At 40.4% G+C, this 21,640-nt stretch overlaps 1 protein-coding gene across 1 annotated transcript in view; it reads right to left on the bottom strand.

Moving 5' to 3' along the window:
- col14a1a (collagen, type XIV, alpha 1a) overlaps nt 1–21,640 on the bottom strand; it is a 125,901-nt gene that overhangs the window by 24,437 nt on the left and 79,824 nt on the right. Inside the window, exons 32-39 of the mRNA XM_084556795.1 lie at nt 20,556–20,698; nt 19,194–19,303; nt 11,389–11,547; nt 8,127–8,204; nt 7,275–7,361; nt 3,455–3,508; nt 904–999; nt 323–376 (exon numbers count right to left, since the gene is read on the bottom strand). Coding sequence (XP_084412921.1) covers nt 323–376; nt 904–999; nt 3,455–3,508; nt 7,275–7,361; nt 8,127–8,204; nt 11,389–11,547; nt 19,194–19,303; nt 20,556–20,698 — 781 coding nt within the window. The remainder of the gene's footprint in view (nt 1–322; nt 377–903; nt 1,000–3,454; nt 3,509–7,274; nt 7,362–8,126; nt 8,205–11,388; nt 11,548–19,193; nt 19,304–20,555; nt 20,699–21,640) is intronic.

Genomic DNA, 21,640 nt, shown 5'->3' with positions numbered 1-21,640 from the left:
TAAGTTCAAGGCAGATAACACAAAGGATTTAGAGAGTGTAAACTCAATAACACCCTCGATTAGTGTGGTGCGACTTGATGCTTTATATAAGCTAATAGATGTTAATTTGTACTTTTAAAGTTCACTGTACTTGCAATAATGCTTCCTTTCTTTAGTTGAGACATAAACTGAGGTAGAGAGCAGTGGGTGTCAGACAGGCTGGGAAATAGTTTCCCCTCTGTGCTCTTACTTTGTGGTGATGGGAATCACCTCAGCACTGCACGACACACACACTTCACCATTATGTGTCACCATCACCATAGTTTCTGGGAAATGTTCTTACCATTTGTCCAGCAGGTCCAGTCTCTCCTCTCTCTCCCTTGTCCCCAGCAGCACCCTGTAAAACAAACAATGTCACTGCATCTCAGCCGGACTTACAAATAGCTACCAAAGGACTGGAAGAGCCAACATCAGTTATCTTAATAAGATGCCGGGGCCGCCACAAGTCCCCGGTGCAGCCACAGCGTGCTTTGAACAAGATCCTACCAGCGTCTGGGAGTCTATCTGAGGCACATGTCAACATTCGTCAGTTTATATTGGCAGGTAGTAGACGGCTTAACGTACAGTCCAATCATAACTGCAGACATTTTGTGAAGGATAGAAGCGTGGGAACAAGTTAGCACACTTAACGTGAATATGGGAAATAACACAAGTTCTCTACCTTTTATAATTCTATATGTGTCTTCATTTACCTACTGTTTTCCTTGCAACACAACACAACACAACACAACACAACACAGTACAGTACAGTCAAATAACAGGGCCGCAGTTGTTTGGTCAATGAGAAGTGTTGCCATGTGGTGCAGTAATTATGCTTAATTTGATGCTAATGGAACTTTGGAAATTACACAAGCAAAGTCTTACCGGGGGTCCCTGAATGGAGAGTCCGCTGGGTCCCTGAGGACCAGGCGGTCCTGAGGGTCCAGAGGGGCCAATTTCTCCTACGGGCCCTTGAGGTCCCTGTGAAAACAACACAATGTAGAACCAATGCATAAGCTTAAAAAGACATGCAAAGATATAATCCTGTGATACTTTGGACGGATACTGCTGGCAGATAAGTGGAGGGAACGGTCAGTCTCAGGCTAAAAAATTAGAAGATTTCGTACACGGTACATGACAAAACAAGCATTTTATGGCCACACAAGTCATGCCGGTGGTTAAAAGTGAAAAGGACACATTTACATAGTGGGTAAAATTGCAAGAAAAACATCACAGTAAAGTTTGTGTTTTGCTTGTTCTGCTTGTTTTATAAATTGCCTTAGCTGTGTCGTGTCTTTCTTCCGTCTTCTGTGTGTTTGTGTGTGAACAGCTCAGCCACAGAGAGCAGAGGAAGCAGGACCAGATTTTGAAAACCATTATTCATCCCCATGTTTTGCACCTTTCCTGTAACTCCCTTGGACTCCTTTAGGTTGAGCACTGCAGTTCTTGTAACTCTTATTGTCTTTAATTCGACAACATTGCTTAAGTACGTGAGGTAAAGCATGTGTACTCATTTTCTCTGCACCTACTCAGCACGCTATCCATCAAGTTAAAATTACAAACTCCGGTCAGAAGCCTCAACACATGCTCGGGGGCTTTTGCTACCGTTGGCCACTCCTACAGTGAGCTCCACGACAGGAAATTAATTTAGACACTTGTCCAATCCATCTGTAATCAGCTTGAGCTGGTGCGGCCGCTTCATTTGATCCATGTGTACGAGCTGCAGACATAGTTTCTGCAACGGGAGTCAGAAAAGAGAAATTCCTGCAAACCACCAGTGATTCCCAGCATTTGGAGCTTGTTGGCCCGGCGGCAGCAGTAGCCAAAGTAATCTTCACTCCGGCTGTATTTATTGTTTCACTGATCAACCTCACAGTTACTGGCTTCATTTCTATCTTATCCATGCAAACAATCAAAAGAAACCATGGATCAGATATACATGGACGGAGTGGTAATAAAAACAAACAGAGGACTAAAACGCTTTACTCCACATTTAAGTGAATCTCACTAAAATATGGTGCCAAACTACCCGAACAGTTGAATCCATTGAAAGATGACAGAAATTTAAAGTGCTTATAGGATTATTTTAATGACTGAACAATTTATCAGAGCTTATTCAAAATGGATTAGTGAGACTGAATAAGGATGAGTTCATGGAGGAGCTTGTCTCATACTACAGCCTAATCCAACTATTCAAATAAACTTGGCTGAAGCTGCTGAGGTACAGATGCTCATGCAACAAAAAACGGGGGTGATCTGGCAGCCGTGCATTCATACAGTATACTGTACTGCAGAGTAGGTTTGTGCCAGCAGGACATAAAACCACATCTCCCTTCAGAACTAACACAATTACACCATTCAAATGCAACACACGTTGTATGTACTGGAAACGCTTTGCATGCGATTGATCTTGTCAAAATGTGCTAAGTTTTAAATTCTGGGTGGGCCACTTCTTTGTACTGTAATCCATACACCGTCACTCAGCAAAAGTCAAAGCGGGACACACGGTCAAGATAAACAATGTATTTTCTTGATTGACGGCCCTGCATGTCTAAGCAGATATGTCAGGACCCATGCTGCTTCTTTCAAATACATTAAAAGGAAAAAAAATATCTAATATTAAATTATACATATGAAGTATTAGCATTGAGAAATTTCCAACAGTATCACGCCTTGTACTGACGTCCACAGCTGGATGCTTGGTACCAGTTTGGAACAGACTACCATAGCAAAAGTACAGCAGATGCAAACTATACAGTCAGTCCTTCACTAACAGTTCAAGACGGGATTTGTTGGAATACTGCGAAGGAGCAAGCCAAAATAGAAGATGAGGTATCTTGGAAAACTGGTTATTTATTATTCAAATATCCACTTGTTTCAGCCCAAAGGTACATGACATCCAGCCCGAGGGATAGAGTCGATGGCTGCTGAAAAGGCTCTTTCTTTGTCAGTCAGGGTAGTATTTCCCTACATATAATCATGTCAAACACGAGATGAGGGCTGTTTTGTCCCTCAAGGTAAAGGTAAGGAACAACAACTTGTGTGTTCACTGCTAGAGCGCACTGATGCCTCTTCTTTTGTCTCTCATTACATTCTCTGTCTGGCTGCATTTTGACAGGTGGCTCTGCGAGAGGGGTCATGATTGAGGTCTCATCCATGAAATCTGGATTTTTCAAGGTTCAACGTCCAAGTTATTCATTCAGAGTTACGCTAGCCCCCACCAAGCTTGTGCTGACAATCATTCCAGCAATATTTCTGCTTCTTGCCGCAGCAGACACCAAATTTCGCCTGGCAAAAAGCACCAGATTATTACTAACTCTTTGGGTGACTCTGCTTCCCTGTTGTGGAACATGCTACGTCATACAGCCTCAACCATGTGAAGTTATTATGTGCTGGTGGTTTTGCAGAAGAATAAAGCGAAGTGCATTTTACAAACCGTCATTCCTGGCTCTCCTCTGTCTCCTCTGGCTCCCCTTATGCCTGGACCGCCCTGAAGCACAAAGCAAAAACACACTGTAACAATAGGATGTAACCACGGTTTGTCTAAAAACAGAATAATGGCTCGGACGTGAAACTCCAGAAATATATACACAGTATACCCTAATCTTTTCCAACATAAAAAACGGTGCTTTATGAAACTCCAGATGTGTCAGTAATGTGTGATATGAATTATGAATACAAATGGACCGAGGCCAGCGCTGATCAGTGCTGCAACCTGCCTCTTTGAGCTCTGCACTTTATTACACTGCATCTGTGACTAGCAGTGGGAGGCTAAAGCTGTAAACCTTGGGCTGACCTCTCTAGCCCCGAGGTTTATCCAGGGACAAACAACACACATCTGCAAATCATTGGCCCATTTGGGACATATCCTCTTCCTGTGTTTGCTTAAATAGGTCTCCCCTGGGAGTCGGGGGGGGGGGGGGGGGGGGGGACTAGGTAGTTCCTGAAGTATTCAGCCAGAGGGGCCGTGAGTAGTGGTATATCGAAGGAGATGTGACGATGTGGTAAAAGCAAGAAGCCAGCCATGAATGATGAACTGTATTGCAAAAGCTTTTGATTCTTGTTATTACCAGTTTTATTTGATAGCAGTGTCATTTTAATTGTTTTTTCTTAATTTATACCAATGAAAAGTTAAAATGAATCAAACCAGCCAGAGCCAGGCCTGAAGCGTGTCAGCTAGGTTTACCACTCAGGAGTCATTAGCTCCCTCTGTTTTATTAGATCTGTTTAAACAGCACGCAGAGAAAAGTTGATGCCTTGACTTAACAGTACATCGGTACAACAGTATATCGGAATTTATTAACTAAACATGATGTTTATGAAGGCGCAGGACACACTACACTATTCTGGGTCTTCTTTTGTCATCTGTGTGAAAGATGCTTCTGATAAGACATACTGTAATTCATTACTTGGTATAAAACGTACAGGCCTTCATATATTTTGAAACAATTACTGATTGCTATAATAATTCTTCCTACCTATGCAGGTCATGAACTGATTGAGAGAAGGGCCGAAACTCCCACTTCACTGTCAGTCCAAAGATTTATTCTAAAGCTAATATAGTATTTTAGCAGGAGTCAGCCAAATCAAAAGTGTATAATACAATAATCCCTGTTCGTGCTTTGTTGCCACGGAGGAATATTTCCTGGCAGACGGACAACGGTTTGTTGCTGGGCCACAGAGCCAGTAATAAAAAACACACGGGTGACAGCCAATATAAAGATGCCCACACGAAGAACACTGAGACCTCGTGGCAGCTTCGGCTGAGGATGAGGATTGTGGATTTTATTAGAAAGGGATTGCTCACTGGCCAGTGTGGAGAGGAGAAAGGATTACAGTCGCTACTGACTCTATAAAATGTATAAAATGGGATTTCAAATAACTACAGAATGGGCATTGAAACATCAATCTGTCCATAAAATGTTCTTTTACGGTACAAATACAACAACTATTCCTTTGCCAATTAATGGCAAGAAAAACCATGTGTTATTTAAAATGATTGATCGCATTAATCAAGTCAGCAATTGGTCCCTGTGGCTTTTAATGGATTCTTATAAACAATCTGAGGCCGTGACTTCTTGGAAACACGGCAAAACCATCAGAGAATCACAAATGAGCATCCAAAAGCAACAATACACGGGCCACAGCAATTACAGTGTGAGTTAACTGGGCAATCTGATGGCAAAGGCTAATTTTAATTTATAAAAAATAATGCTTTGATTTCAACTAGCATGGGCACCAGATATGACGGGCTGAGCGCGTGTCGTTTCCTTAACGCCAGGCTGATTGTTGACTGGTGTTTGGTACTGAGTCGTGTCTGTGTCTGTGCCGACACAGATAGCGGTTCGGTTGAGGCAATCAGCACTATCTGAAGCATAGGAAACCAAAGAGGCCCGCTGCAGTGTGAGAAAGGAAAACACATGTATCTGAGAATGAACGTAAACACAGGCATTACTCTCAGGAAGAAAAGCACCACATTGGTTTCAATGATTACCTCCGCATGTCTGGAAGGTAGATCAATGCAGAAAAATCAGTGGGATAGGAATATTTTGATCTCTAATCTGTGATCAGATGGAAGCTACCGCTGTTTCTAATATGTGTTTTCAAAGCAGTATTCTATGTGTTTAGACAGATCCAAGCATTTATCTTTATTGACACTCCTCGGTTTTTAAAGTGACCAAAGTCTGAGCAGCACAACAACAAATTCTGTACACACCCATTGTCTATTTTCACAGTCTGGAAGGATTTTGAAAGTTTTCCTGTCTGCAGGAAGCTTCCACAGGGAATAAGACACATTTGTTGTAAAGTAACAACCATTATATAGTTTTAACAAGGGGAACTGCACAGCCTTTTCATTCTTCCTTGAAATCCCACCGACTGTAGCGTGCAGGTTTAACAAAAAAGCAGCTATGATTTCGCCATTAAACCATTCGTCTATGCCCATACAGTGCTGCAGTTAAAATGTGATTTAAGAAGCCCATTCAATGCCGGAGAGAGTAACAGACTTCGACAGAGCGACAGACAAAGGCACAGAGAGGCGCGGAGTGACAAAAAGAGAGAAGGAGCCTCAAGCAGAGGGATGAAGTGGAGGTAAGATAACAAAAAAAAGGAGAAAGAGACACACAATGAAAAGCTGCAAGCTAAGCTAACTGTTAAGCCATACTGATCTGCTTTTGAGAAAAAAGAGGTGGAGGCAGAAGAGACTGCTTAGAATAAAAACATTAAAGAAGCAGAAAATAATAGAATTACCAAATAAAGAATTATATGTTTCTAAATTGGAGCACTGAAGGCTAAAAAAAAGGCAGAATAAAAAAGATCAAGAAAGCTAGAAAGGGGAGGCGTGACCTGCGGATATAAGCCTACAGATGAGTTAGTGGATCTGGTTGGTCGGACAGGCGGGGAATAGTAATCAGCTGTGATAAGTGAGATCTCCCTATAATTACTTTCTCAAACTATACTGGTGTTGATCTACACCCCTCTCCGCTGATCAGTACCCAGAGGTGCAGACAAAGATAAAGAGAGGAAACTTAAAAAGGAAAGTGAGAAAGTGAAGCAATGGAGAGAAAGAACGGGAAAGGAGAAGAAGAAGATGAGAGAATTCAAACAAAAGGTCTCGGGCTTTAAATGAGCTCATTTACTTACTCTCATCTCTCGGCTTCTTTCAGATTTAACCTGCTACTGCGTGACAGGAATACGGCCGCAAAACATGCACGACCTGACCCTCTCTGACATACGGCCACAAGATCCATAAATGATCAAAACCTGTTTTGAGACGTGAAGTGAACAGCAGACAAGAACCTTACTATGCAGAGATAGTGATTAAAGAGTCCCTTTTGAAATAATGCTATAATGTGCTGTTGGACGCTGTGGGTTTGTCATAAATTACAATTTACTCCTGTGCGTTTAGACTTTTCACCTCATGATATATTGTGTCCTTTCATCGCTTTTATTTGTGAATAAACTGTGTTTTTACGCTCACCAAGCTTTATTAACATTCACTTTTTTTTTTTTAGCACTTTTTGGAAACTTCTTTCTCATGAGGGTCTAGAGAATCTGAGAGTGAATGAGGGAAAAAGGGGAAGGACAGGGGAAATCAAAAGTAGAAAAATCTTAATAAGCACACTGACGTACGAAAACCAACTTCTAAGGAGACAGAGGAGGATGAGAAAAGAACAGTCTTTGTGTGGAGTTAGGCTCGGGGGAGCATGTGGGTAACAAAATTAAAAATGACAGCGGTATAATATAAGTGTTCTTACAGGGGGTCCAGTGGGCCCTGGAGGTCCTTTACTGTCCTGGGAGCAAGTACAGGCATGAGGCAGGGGAGGACACTGCTCTTCAACCCTCTGAAAACACACACACACACATACACACAGAGCACAGATTGAGTGTGCGATTGACTTGGCTTTGCTTTCAGGCCTAACACGAGCAGCATCAAGAAAAACCTCACAAAAAAAAAAGGCCTCGGAACACGATAACGATGGTAAAACATGCCCATCATCTGCCAACATGTCTCAGGTGTTTGGACGAGCATTAAATTTACAGCTCAGTGAAACCAGTGTTTGTCCGGTCCCCTTGACTACTAAACTCACAGACAGCATGAGCTACAGTTCTTTGGTCAGTGAGCAGCAGGCCAGCTAGAATTTCATATCAGTCATATAAAGCAGCAATAAATTCATGTTCAGCTTAAGGGGCGCAGTTCTAAAACAACAGATCTCTCTATTTTCTTTATTATTTGAGCCAGTTTAAAGAGTTCGTTACGGGAAACCCATAGAAAATTATCTGCAACATTTCACATCCATAAAACTGAGCTTAACTAAAGCTCAGTTCACGTTACAGAGTGATACAGTGATATTACTCCAGCCACAGAGTCACATCAAACTGCCTCTGATCACCAATAGCTAAAACATCACGATATTGCACTGAACTGGTTTGTAATTAACTGTTTGTCGTGTCAGATTGATGATTTTTTTTTTTGTGCATGAAAAAAAAAGACACATCTGTCAACTGTCACGTTGTTCACTGGAGGAATTTCTATCATAAACGAATCAGTTTTAATTGTTTTCAGAAATATTAAGCATCAATGTGTGTGTGTGTGTGAGATTCTTTACCAACGCTGGCAGCTCGCAGCACTTATCTCTGCTGGCCCACGATGTGCTGCAGATGATGTCGAACATCTGGAGCTGGAACTGTAAACACACACATAGACACATGAGTACTCACACACAACCCCGACAAATTCCACTTCAGTCACAATGTTATCGATGAACATATTTCAGAATGCAGAAGTGAAACGGAGACGATGTTGGAAATTGACTAACAACCGTGATGTTTCGTAAGGATGCGATGTTGTGGTGGGGATAAGGAGAAATAAGACGGACGGCTTGGCAACGCTCAAGCTTTAACGCCTGGCTTAAATGTGTTGGAAGAGAGAGGCATGACGTCTGGCTGATAGCGTTAATAAACACAAATGTTTCCGCTGACTGCAAATTAGGTCATGGACTTATGTATGATTTGTTTCTGCGATTTAGCATTAAATCTGTACACTGTTTATTTTAATAGATGGGCTGCTTTCAGCATTTACATTCTAACATCTGGAAAGTTACATCAGCTCAACCTCTGACAAAGATCGGCATCGAGCTTCATACATATACAGCAGGTACGTCAGACACACAGCGTAATCCGTGGAAAACTCCCCACTTAGACTAAATTGCTGTCAAACTGTTTTACCCAGAAAATTAAATATATACTGTTCACATACAAGAACACAAAGGAAGTCTTGGATGAGGAGATGATCCTGTTGGCTACGAAAACTGGACGATAACTGTTTGTTGATCGTGATTGATGAACTTTATACAGCTTTGGAAACACAGTACTAAGAATTTAGTATTTTTTTCAGTGCTAGATCAGGGTCATTCTTTAGTTGAAACGATATCAGATGTCCCATGTTTAAGACAAAAGACGCCCAATGACCTTAGTCACCTCACATCTATTATATGATAAATAATATAATAAGCAGTCTAATTGGAACATTTATGGCAGCAAAGCATTTGAGTCAAATGTAATTTCTGCAGCTTGTGTGAAATGGTCTTATCCCTGCAATTACAGTTCTTCTATTGCTGCACCACAGGGGTCTTAGGTTTAAAGGAGCCCGACACTCAATCCACCGCTGAGACCTAAAGATAAAGACTTACTGTGGTCAGTTTGGGGCTCTGACTCACAGAAACCTTGAAATACCCCAGTTATACAACAGTACTTTATAACTTAGTTTTGAAAGGCCAAAAACATTAGACGCACAAGTGAAAGTGAATGCATCCTAATACGACAGCGCTGCACTAAATCCTCCTTCATGACCGGCGCAACGTTCAGTTTATGTTGAAGCGGCATCAGAAAGGTGGCAATTCAAATTTATGATGATTCTGGAGGGTGTAGTTAGTGGTGTTGTTAAACTGGATTGAATGTTTCTGTTATTTAGCCTAGCCCACTAACTAAAATGGGGTTGTCAAAATAATATAAACATGTCGGAACGATTCAGTAGCACTATAAACCACAGCCTCCAAAATGAAAACACAGTTGAATCAACAGCTCTCTCAGATATGTTTAACAAATGTCCAATATCTCAACATTGATGAAGATAAGATTTAGCGCAAGATAAGATTTAGCGCACTGTTGAATCACAACTGTACTTAATTAACTGGCAAGTGAGTAAATAAATAAAGTTCCAATTATTAATCCATTATTAGTATATCATTATTATTACCATTAGCTTTAAAATAATAAGACATGTTGCTGGTTGTGGAGCCTAAAAACAAAGTGCTCTTGTTCCTTTTGTATGGTAATGGTTTTTCACAGATTACTTTAGGTGTTTCCCAACATGGGAAACATCTTTAATCAATAACCATCCTGTCCTCCAGACGGGTAAAGGATATTTGGGGGATAGGTAGAGAAAAGTCACCTTTACTTTCTTTTATAAAAACTCCTTCATGCAGAATTTTCCAGCCGATATTTCTTTTTCTTTTTTGGAGTGTGTTTGCCAAAAGTTTTTTTTTTTTTTTTTTTTTTTTTTGAGTGCCTAAACTACTTAATGGGTAGAGAACAGCTAACACTTTAGATATGAAGCACTTTGTACAATAAATAAAGTGAACTCCCACCAAGTGACTCACTGGAACGGTTGTGTATATTTATGGTTGCCACTTTACAGGCCATAATTGTTCTCACGCACACGCAGAGCCTGCTGACTGATCATTGCAATCAGTGAATGAGTGCCAATTTCACCATCCAGATGATTATCGCTTGATTAAGGCAAATTTCATTTATTTATTTTTTTAACTGTGGTTTACAACCCACAGTCAGACCTGCTATGTTTCCTGTCTATTGCGTAGTTTTTCTTCAGGCTATTCCATATTGTACTGTCCTAAACTCTTATATACAGTCTGTCTGGAACACACCTTCAGAATCCTACAAATGAAAATATTAGTGCTTACAACCATGTAAATCCATTTCTCTTTGGTTGTAATAAATACATTCATTCTGCGAGTGTTTGCCTCACTTTATTCTGAACATCTGAATTTGAAGTGACAGGTTCCCAAGAGGCCAACAGAACAAGGCCAACTTCCCTGCCCACAGATTTCTTTTGGGAGGAAAGTTGGTCTGGAACACTGACTGGAGGTCGGGAACCCTGGCAAAGATCTGTTGGACCAATCAGATTGTTTGGGTGGGCTTTATGTGCAGAAGAGTAACAGTGGTGGAACAGCCAAATACGTTGCCTGAGGACCATGAAGTTGTATTTGTTTACAACAAAATAGCTGCCTTAGGAGAAGAGAGCTGTTGTAAAAAATATCGACAGTGAAATAACTTTAATGATCGAACAGTTAACAGCGATTAAGGATTTTGCTGAGAATGCCTTACAAGCTCAATATTACATATTTCATTGCCGTGATTGGTTGAAGGACTATCCAGTTGCATACAGAGATATATTTTTCTCTGTATCAGTTGAAAAATTGCTCACCATGAAATCCCAGCAGAGTGTTACCAGACTCATATTCTGATAAGGATTGATTCTGGGTACGCCAGACTACAGAAACAACGAGTCCCAAAAAGTGTTTGAAAATATTACCATCCAACCATCTTGATTCATCCTGGGCATGTTCTTCTATTAAACTAATTAAATGTTATGAATGGCGTTGGGGGAAATATATTCGCGGCAGATCCAGTACTCCACTTTGAGCAGAACCACTTACTGCCCAACTGAAAAGTTAAATTCTGATTGATCTTTTGTGCCATGTATAGTATATCTCAGCAGATCATTATTAAAACAGTGTAATAGGAATCTCTAATTACAAGACATTGTTCGTGTAAAGTATTCATACTGACTGGAGCAGAGTTGTCTTGTCTGCCTCGGGAGCGAACCATCCTTCCGAGGATCTCCACTCCATCGGTGGTGATGTTACCGGCGGCGCTGATGGGTTGCTCCCCGACGACAGAACAATCTAGTACCACCTTCACTGACGTCTTGCTGATAGTTACATGGAGCTGTATGGAAAGAAGACAATAGAGTCCATTAGAAATACTTTAGGGGGAATAAGATAAATTCAAATTATGATAAAACGGCAATGATTTAAAGAGACATAACTGGTCTGATTTATACGGTGGCCCTGAACGTCAAAACACAACGACATTACAGAAAACACAACGACATTTCACAAAACACAACGACATTACAGAAAACACAACGGCATTTCACAAAACACAACAACATTCCAGAAACACAACAACATTTCAGATTACGGAAGGGGTAGCGACAACACTTCTTGTTTCCGGTTGGACAGAACCCGACACTGTAACGTCATTTCCTCCTTCTACTCAGCTGTGTCCGTGCACAAGTTTTAAACCGCGTTGGAAAGAATGGAGGACGAGATGGCATTAACAGAGGGATATTTTGAAAGAGGATATACAGTATAATGTCATTCTTGATATGCTTTCAACCCATCATGACATTAACATGTCCCTCGGAACCCTGAAAGCACGGTTGAAGGAGACTGAGGAGACGGGGCAACTACTCCTCAACAAATTAAGTTAGAAGGGCCGTAATATGCATGTTTGGCTACAGAACTATGTGGCTGACATTAAAGCAAATAGTCCCCTCGGCCTCTTTAAATAATGCCAATGTCTTCCCGCAAGACATGCAGATATTTGGCAACGACTCATACTTCTTTCCACAATGTGGACAGTACATGTTGTCTGCTTTCAAAGAGCATCACAGTGTCTACACTTCTGCGTAGCTGACCATTCACAAAGCATCATTTCTTGACTGGCAGCAAAACAACCAATCATATCAGCTTACAGTTTAGCACAGGTTCTGTCCAATCATAAACAAGAAGTGTTGTTCCTACCCTTTCCGTAATCTAAAATGTCGTTGTGTTTTCTGAAATGTTGTTGTGTTTTGACCTTCACAACCACCATAGTTTTATTTTAGTTGGTAGTCTGATTCAATAATCATTAACAGTATTGTTTCTGTTAAATATATATTTATAAGCACAAACCACTGAACAGATGGATTCAAACAGAGTAGCAACATGATGCAGTACAGCGTTGTCAAAGGTCTAAATGAGCCAGTCTATAAAACGTTTGACTCCCCTGTGTGTGTACATTCCCCCAGAGTGTTTCAACAACAGGCCACCTCTTTACTGACTAATCACACTGATAATGAGCTCCTTTGTGTGTGTGTGTATTTTCTTTAATAAACACAGCCAAAAAGCATCTACACACACAAATTACCCCGTCAGTCAGATAGAGCTGAAACCAACTCTTTAGGGGAAACCACTGCCAGAGCCATGAACCGTGAAATTCAACTGGTCGCACGGTTAATGAGCAAGGAGGGCTGCATCCTGGTGAAGGACACTTACAAACTAGGCCGCCGGTATCTGCATGTTTCGCCGTAATGGGAGATTATCCATCCTCCTGTCTTGCTCTTTCTAGTCCTAAATCAACATACATATGCTCTTTTAAGTCGTGGGTTTACCAGCGAATCCGTGCAGCACGTAGACCTCTACACGTATACACAAGGTGCAGCTAATGTGGAGTTAGACAAAGTTCATATTCAAGTGTCAGAGCCCATTGCTCGGCTGACGTCTGAACGGCTGCTTTATAATGACTTTCTGTTCTCATGCTCCACTCTGCACACTTGAATGGGCATGATGTGTGTGTGTGTGTGTGTGTGTGTGTGTGTGGTACGTCCATGATATAACAGATGATGAAAATCCTCTTAAAATTTTGTCTGCATTTAATGGTTTATACTGTAATTGTGTATGTTTTGCTCTTTCCCTCCATCTCTTTCTTTCTACGTGTGTGTCTGTGTGCGTGTGTTAGAGTTGAAAGTCACCCTTTCTCAGACTATCTAGTATGTGCACTTAGCCAAGCGTGACTCAGACTAATTTTCAGGCAGGAGTCAGTTCATTTTTGAAAACCAATGATTGAATTATTCGCTGTGTTCTCATACACAGGAGCAGGCAGAAGAAATATGCTGTGTATTTCTTAAAGATTTCTCTCATCGTTAATGTTTGTCCCTTCAATTCCCGGTGGTTTTAATGCTGTGGCTGATCGGTACAAATGCATCCGGACATTTTATTTTTTTTTGTTTTTCCACCCAACTATTATTCCTTCATTCATTCATTCATTTCTGTGCGATCAATTTCTATTTGCTCACTTTGCAGAGGCTTGAAGCTTGCTTTGCTTCAACACTGATCCTCATCCAGTGTGTTATTGGTGGTGTTTTCACAATGCAGCCATGAGACTGTACATGCACATTGATCCGAGAGGTCTGCTCCACATTATTACTGAGCTACTGATCCTGAAAATATTCAACTACTTCCAACCCCTACATCTCAATCAATCAACTAAAATCTGTTATTTCCACTTATGTTCTAACAAGATCCTCTCATTAACACGGTCATTATGACAGCGCCTCGGGGCAGTCTCTAGTGGAGATTAGGTGTAGAATTACGTAATTACAATTTTGAATGGGCTTCTCAGATTCACTTTGTCGCGAATGGGTGACTTCAAAGCCAATTTCAATATTACAAAAGTGTTTTGTTCTTGTTTTTGTTCATCTGAGCGACACTGGTGAACCCATGAGCCCGACGGGATACGGCTCATATAACTGAGACTTGGGAATAGTTAGGGTTAATAATCGAGGATAAGAATAAAGAGAAGCTAAAGCGCAGACAACAAAAAGGGATGAAGATGGAATATAATAAATAGAACTAGCATAATGTTTTTTTTTTATGTGTTGTGTTGTTCCTGGCAGGTCAGATGGTTAGCGGGAACCAACACTACTCCCAGCACAAGATGAATTATCCTCCTGCTATTACTTTCTTTCTCTCTTACACACATGTACAGATAAGGATTCATACTCTTGTATTTTCTAATGCTGCTGCGGTCTGAAGCAGCATCTTCCTGCAATATACATACACCTCATTTGTTATTACATGTCTGTCAAAAGATGGTTTTATTGTTTTTCTTTATCAGATTTTGTTTTCATTCATTTCAGATAAAAGACAAATTACTTTATTTTCCATAGAACGGACAGTGCTGTATTATCTTTCATGTTGCACAGAGGACTTAATAACTACTCTGACAAAACAAAGCAAAGTGAATACAACGTCTTAAGAAAATGAAACTAAATTAGGGACTTTGAAAAAAAAAGAGAATTAGGGCCAAATCGAAGAGATGAGAGTTTAGACCAGAATAACCTTCACTTCTATCTTAACAATGACATGTGAAAGAAGAAGAATGGGGAAAAAGAGAAGAGCAAGAGAGAGAAACATTTAAAAACTAATGGAAGATAAAAGAACAAAGGTGGAATGAGCATGTTCAGTTCATCTAAGCTCTTGGAAACTTTTAATGTAAAATGAAGCAAAGCCCTCGATCCAGCGATGAAACTGGAAAACTGGCACACAGACAAGCACACATACCCATCGACTGTTATGACACTTTTTAAACATACTGCGTGAGATAATGTGGGCTAAAGTACATGAGGCTATCAGCATTTATGCTGACTCAGCTGTCTCTTACAGACACTTAACAAAGTGCATGTACAAGCTCATGCTTTTCTATGTGTGCGTTCAGTTCTTACTTTAGCATCACCAAGCTCTTGCACTTTTACCTGACACGTGTGCACAACACAACGTCTTTGTCCTTTCTTGTCCTCTGTGGCAATGTCTGAACCACCAAACAGCATTTATCTCATCTCACAAACAAACTGGTGATTTGGATTTACACTACAGCAAGACGCTTCTGGTCACTTTCTCTTTTTTCTCTTTTCATTTTCAATCAGGCACAAATGCACAAAAAATACTGACCAATCTGGCACCTGTCATGCATGTGGATCTTGTCGTTTAAAGAAGAAACATCTACAGGGTTGACAGTCACATCAAAGATAATGACAATGATATCACTTCTAAAGTCTGTGACATATAGTGATGTAATTGTTTTGGAAATTCCTGCCGTTAATTAAAAAATAAAAAAGAATTTTTTTGGTTAAGAATAAAGAATTCAAATCCAGTCCTGTATTTGATCTGTGATTAATTTGAAGGCAGCCTTCATATGGGGTCATGTTCACAATGTTTACCAGTAAACTAGTGACGTAGGGTGAGGTTCCTGGCTGATGAGGGACAAATTTACAAATATGAACCCAATGGAATAGCTTAAATTCGCCATTCAACACTAACGGGTTAAGTTTCATATCTCAAATGAGCATTATTTACACACATATAGGTATAAGGTACATAAGAGAGAGAGCGTGAGTTTGCTGTCGCAATTCCATAGTTCATTCATACCCTTTCATATATGTATAAGTAGAAAACTTCAGAAATGTGATGTTTTTACAGGTTTTTAGAAATGGCGGAAGTGGACAGTAAATTAATACTGTATATTCTAATTTAGTCATATAACGTTCTTCTCATAATTTTATGTCTGAAGCAAATGTTGATATTCCCTGTAACCTCACGCTTTCACTATATCTTTTCCTACATTAAAGTTGCCTCTGGTAGCCTTATTTGTTTTGTGTGGTAAAAGTAGCCTCACTACTAGATCAGGTATCAGTGACCATCAAAGGATCTGAGGTAGTTTCAGGCTATGCACGACATTCATGTGTCACAAGCAAATGTTAATTTAGTGAGGACGAACATAAGATGTCCCGTCATAACAAAGCTGAACCCTGCAGTTGGATGCAAACCCCGTGGAGAAAAACTTTGAAGAGCTTGAAAAATTAAGACCTTGAAAATACTCCAGCAGGCAGGCTTACCAGGAAAACAGAATTAACAACCGTATTACTTTATCAGACACATAACCCTCACCTCATCTTTTCCTTTTTACAAACAACGCTTCGCTCCATCCTCCCAACACACGCTCTTTTGTATTTTACGCTTTCGTTTCACCACAGTCACTTCTTCGTCTATGTGGGACCAACATTTACGGATACGACTATATAATAATCTTTTTTATGGATGAATGGATTTACAGTGAAGTTTGAATTACACTCTGTTAAATTTTGTGGACCTTTGGTGAACCAGAAAGCACCAAAAGTACGGAAGCAAATTTCCAGGGTGTAAATGTTTACAGCGCACACAGAGATCTTTAAGTGCTACTAGTAACTTTGTAATGGGAGGCATTTAATCATTCCATACACGTGGGGCACAAGTGTCCAAACTCCTCTGGAGAACATTATACTGAAGATAACTTTCTCTTCTCCCTTCTGTGTCGACACATCTCTCTGTTTTTCTCTATATTTTTCTGTCTGTATTTCTCTTTGTGTCTCAGGCTTACTCTCATATCTATTTCTTCCTCTGCTTTCCCCCGCCTTCGCTGGATTCTGTCTCAGTGTGTGTGTGTATGTGTGTGTGTGTGCGCGCAGTGACAGATCCTGCTGGGTATTTCTGCTTTCTCACAAGATGCCTTCATATGGTAATCCCTTTTTTTAAAGGACACACAAACATGCCCACACACACGGACAGTCCTCTTATTCACTTGTCAGGCTGTCTAAACGGAGACGAAGACTTCCTCTGGTCAGACAGTCCTCTGCATCTGTTCCCTCTGAATATTGTCATGTCCTCCAACAGAGAGACAAAAAACTGTGGAGAAGACAAAAGGCACGGAGATTGACGGACCGCTTCTCCCTGACATATTGAGAACTGAGATAAAGGAAGACAGGCAGCGAGAGTTGGTGGGCTGCTATCTTCAGTAGAAATCCACAGAGTCCCAGTAGCGAAGCTACACAACAACAGCTCCACGGAAAAACTATTTATGAAGCGTGTGCTTGAGCTACATTTGTTTTGTTTTTTTTAGTTACCCCTCCTTTCATTTGCCAATCAGTCTTAAATTTAACAAAACTATACATGCTAATGTTCTTTTCCTTCAGTCACATGGAAGCAAATTCAGCTCCTGAACAATGACGCTTATTCACAGAACATGTCTGTAAGGACAAAAGAGCCGATTAGCACCCAGCAAGTTGTTATTGTGGTTTCATGCCGGCTAATGTTGTTGACGTTTTATGCCGGAATGTTTTGCAGTGAGAATTACTCATTTACGGGGCCTGTTGAGGCCAAATCAATGTCATTTATTCATAGAACGCATTTGCATCAATATTTATTCCTTTTTTTTTCTCCCCTCAAGTGAGCAGAAAATTGTCTTCTGTTGGAGGAACAGCGGCAAATTATTCTGTTTCTGTTCAGCTGGACTAATTTGCCACGTAATTTACATAAAAATATTGCAGGAGTTTGAGGTAAATGTGAAATGTCTTTGTCAGGGAAGCAGTTGGGAGGAAAACAGCATCGTCTCAGGTGGTCCGTTCTGAAGTCATTAGTTAATATAGATAACAAAGTAATAGAGACCACCACAACAAATGTGAATTTTGTAGATTGTGTGTTTGTGGATGAACCTTTTGGCAATCAAACCCTGCTCTTGACTGTGCACATAAAATAACAAAAGTAAAGAACATACAAGCATAAAATTAAAACCACTGACAGGAGAAGTAAATAACATTGACCATCTTGTGACAATACAATGTTCTGCTGGGAAACTTTTGGACCTGGCATTCATGTGGATGTTACTTAGACATGTACCAGCCACCTAGACCAGACCAGGCACCCCCACCCCATAGCAATGACACTCCTTGATGGCAGCAGCCATCCCCAGCAGGATGCAGCCTGACACAGACACACACACAAAAAGGGTTTAGGAACAACTAAAAAACAAAACCATGAAAAACAGCACAAGGTGTTGACCTGGCCTCCAAATTCACTAGATCCCAAACTGATCAAGTATCTGTGGGTTGCACTGGAACAAGCCTGATCCACAGAGGCCCCTTCCCTCAACTCATAGGACCCAAAGGCCCCACTAACATCATTATGTTGCCAGACACCACAGGACACCCTCAGAAGGACCATGTCCATTAGGAAGGTGGTCATAATGTTATGCCTGATCAGTGAAAATATCTATTTTGCACAGAGTACAAGGACCGTGCCTGTTATTAACTGAACTACTGAATTATTTGGTCTATGTCAAAAACACTGACAGAAGTCCGTTATAACTTCATCATGGGAGGCTACAGAGATTTCTCAAAGGGTGATTAAATCTGCAGTGTGACTCCCCCTCTCCGCACTCCACTGGTTCAAACAATAAAATATCATGATGGGTGTATAAAAAAAAAAAAAAAGAAGTGGAGAGTGGGAGGGAGACACAGAAGAGGGAGCAGGGTTATCATCACGCACACACACAGACACACACGCTCCACAGCAGTGATGACAGTTCAAGAGCACAATTCCAGCCCAGGAGCCACTGGAAAACCACACAACAGGCTCCATGACTTCAAAAACATAAAAACACAGTAAATCTTCTTGAGCTTTTGTCTGTTTCGCAGCAACCTACCACCAAGCCTCCTGCTCTCTCTTTCATATTCTGCTCTGCAGAGTTTTTAATCTGAAAAACTGGTGTGTCCCTGTGAACTTGACGTGAATGTAAACTAATTAGCAAATCATATTGTAGTTGACATGATAACTAAGAGCTAAGATGATGGACATAAATATAACATCTGCTGAACATCAGTATCATAATCAGTCCTGGATCTATCATTCAAATCCAACAGATTAACTATAATTTTTTATTTTTTTTTTTAAACCAACCTTGTGGAAGCTTCCATGGAAGATTTTTTTTATTTTTGCTCCCTCAAAGTTAATGGTCTGGAAGTCTCCTTTGTAGTCGTAGTTGAAGAACGTCAGCGTTTTCCCAGAGTCTGTGAGGGGACAGAGTTTGTGGTGAGAAAGAACAGTAAAGGTTGTTTCCATCAGCAAAAACAAACTCACCTTGAACTCAAACTGTATTATATCCTGCTGTTGAACTCAAACACCTTCTTGAGCAATATGACTAACAAAAATCAAGACTGATCATTTACCCAGATGTACCTGTGACTCATAAATGTGATTTTTTTTTAAAGGGCATTTTTACTGGGAAGCAAGAAGCATGGATGAAGTTTGCTGCTGATTCCTAAAACCTGTTGTTCAACAGTAATTTAAGTTGTTTTATCGTTGTCGTGAACAAATATTGTTCATAACCCCAACACATTTTCATATTTCAGTCCAGGTTTGTCCAGCATACATGGACCAGTGTCAGCTATTATAACAGAAAAGTAAAGGACATTTTTCTCTGGAACATCCTCCAGCTACTCTTAGATGTCCTGAGATCATCAGGGCCAGAGGCTAATACAATCTCTGCAGCAGGTCAGGGGTCTGCCCTGAGTCTCCTCCAAGACATTGATTTTCGGTACACCTCTGAAGGTTGACGCCCGCAGAGGTGTTAGTCAGCAGTGCTCCTGTGATACCGACTATGACAGTCTGACACAAACTCAACCTTAACTGCAGCCACCGTTCACCACGGCGAATCTTAAGACGTCATAGTTAGCATCTTCTCGTCAATTCAGACTTTATACTAATAGCTATTAGTAGGAAGGGTTAAACTATAAAGGTCCTCCACAAAGAAACAAGTTTGTACATCTCAGTACTGCAATATTCAGGCAACAAATGTATATTTTCCACCCAGAGAGAAATAATTGGGTCAAGTGTTAACATGGTTATTAAGTGCTAATATCAACAGGTTATCAAACGTTTTACAACAATCCTCTCCATCTGACTGCAGCTTCCCCCCAACTACGCCGCCGTGTTCTGCTATGAAGTGGTTATGTGAGCCTTCCATGTTATTAAAGCAACACCAGTGTCCATGAGAGCGAAATCATTTAAAATGTTTTGAAAGATACATACAGAACAATGGCTCAGTATGGCAGTTCCTGTAGCACCCCAACAGTAATTAGTGCCTGCAATGTCCTCTAAAATCTCACTATCTTGGTTTATTTGGGAGAAAGCCAGAGCTGCTGTATATATCTCGTTATTGAGCCTGAACTTGTGAAACTGTGATGTGTTATGAAGCAGGTAAAAAAAAAAAAAAAAAAAAAAAAGTCGATGAACCAAAAAAAGTAAGTGATTCAAACTCACTGTCGAGGATTAGTCCCACCAGCGGCTCATTGTCCTTGTTGAGGATTTCCCACAATGCAAAGGGCTCCTGCGGGGTCTCGGGAAGAAGGCGGAGCATCATAGAAATGGTGTAGTCAGAGGGTAGACCTTCAGGATGAAGGTACCTGGTACACACATGAAAGAAAAAGGCAGACACACTCAGACAGTGAGCTTAGCTAAGCCCCAAAGACACATATCCAGTAGGTGTCATTTAAAAATGTCATTGTCTCTTTTCGGCTGCTGCTGAATGCTTTCAGTGTTTTCAGCTGCCTGAGAGCTGACTGACTTTGAGTGCCAGCCACTTTTTGAGAGTCTGGCTTTTTTCTTTTTTACCTTTTTTTTTTTTTTTTGTATAGATGCCTCCGAGCACTTCAGCCTCAAATCATCTCAGCTTCAGCTTTTCAAACTGCTCCTCAATGTCACTTTTTATTTAATTTATTATTATTTTTTTTTTACAAACCGAACAATCTCAAAACGGGAGCTAAAGTTAAAGCTGGCTGGCAGCATAAACTGGCAACAAAGGTCCTAAAATGACAACCTCACAAAAGGAAAGGCATTACAGGAACAAAAGTGAATGCTCATGTCCCGTTTTTGTACACACAGATTTTATATTTGAACATGTTCCTTCAGTACAGAGTTAGATAAGCACTAATGCTCTAGGTGACATCTGATCTTTTCTTTGAGATGTGGCTGCAAAATAAAACCCTCTTGAAACACACATGATGAACTCATTTATTTACACTTTTATTAATTACCATTTGGGCTCAATTTAGTAAAAAAAACAAATGATGGTATAGTTAATATGCAAGTGTGCAGCGTTAGAGTTTTGCTCTCTATTCAGCTTTGAAAAGTTGAGTTAATGTTATTAATTATTATTTATTGTACTCGAATGAACCTTCATCAACTACAGTCATGAAATAAGGGCTTTTCCTGCTTCAGTGTTTTTTTTTCTTTTTAAATCTACTGTTGAATCTACCAATTGTTCAGTTGTTGGCGAACTATTATAAACATTTAGACATTATTATTGACAGTATTTTGAAAATAAAGTAATTCTGTAATGTGCTAAA

This window comes from Chelon labrosus (assembly GCF_963514085.1).
Source record: "Chelon labrosus genome assembly, chromosome: 12".
In the NCBI taxonomy this organism is placed as follows: Eukaryota; Metazoa; Chordata; class Actinopteri; order Mugiliformes; family Mugilidae; genus Chelon; species Chelon labrosus.
The sequence above is the reverse complement of the archived record's forward strand: the minus strand, read 5'-3'. Positions and strand labels throughout refer to the sequence as shown.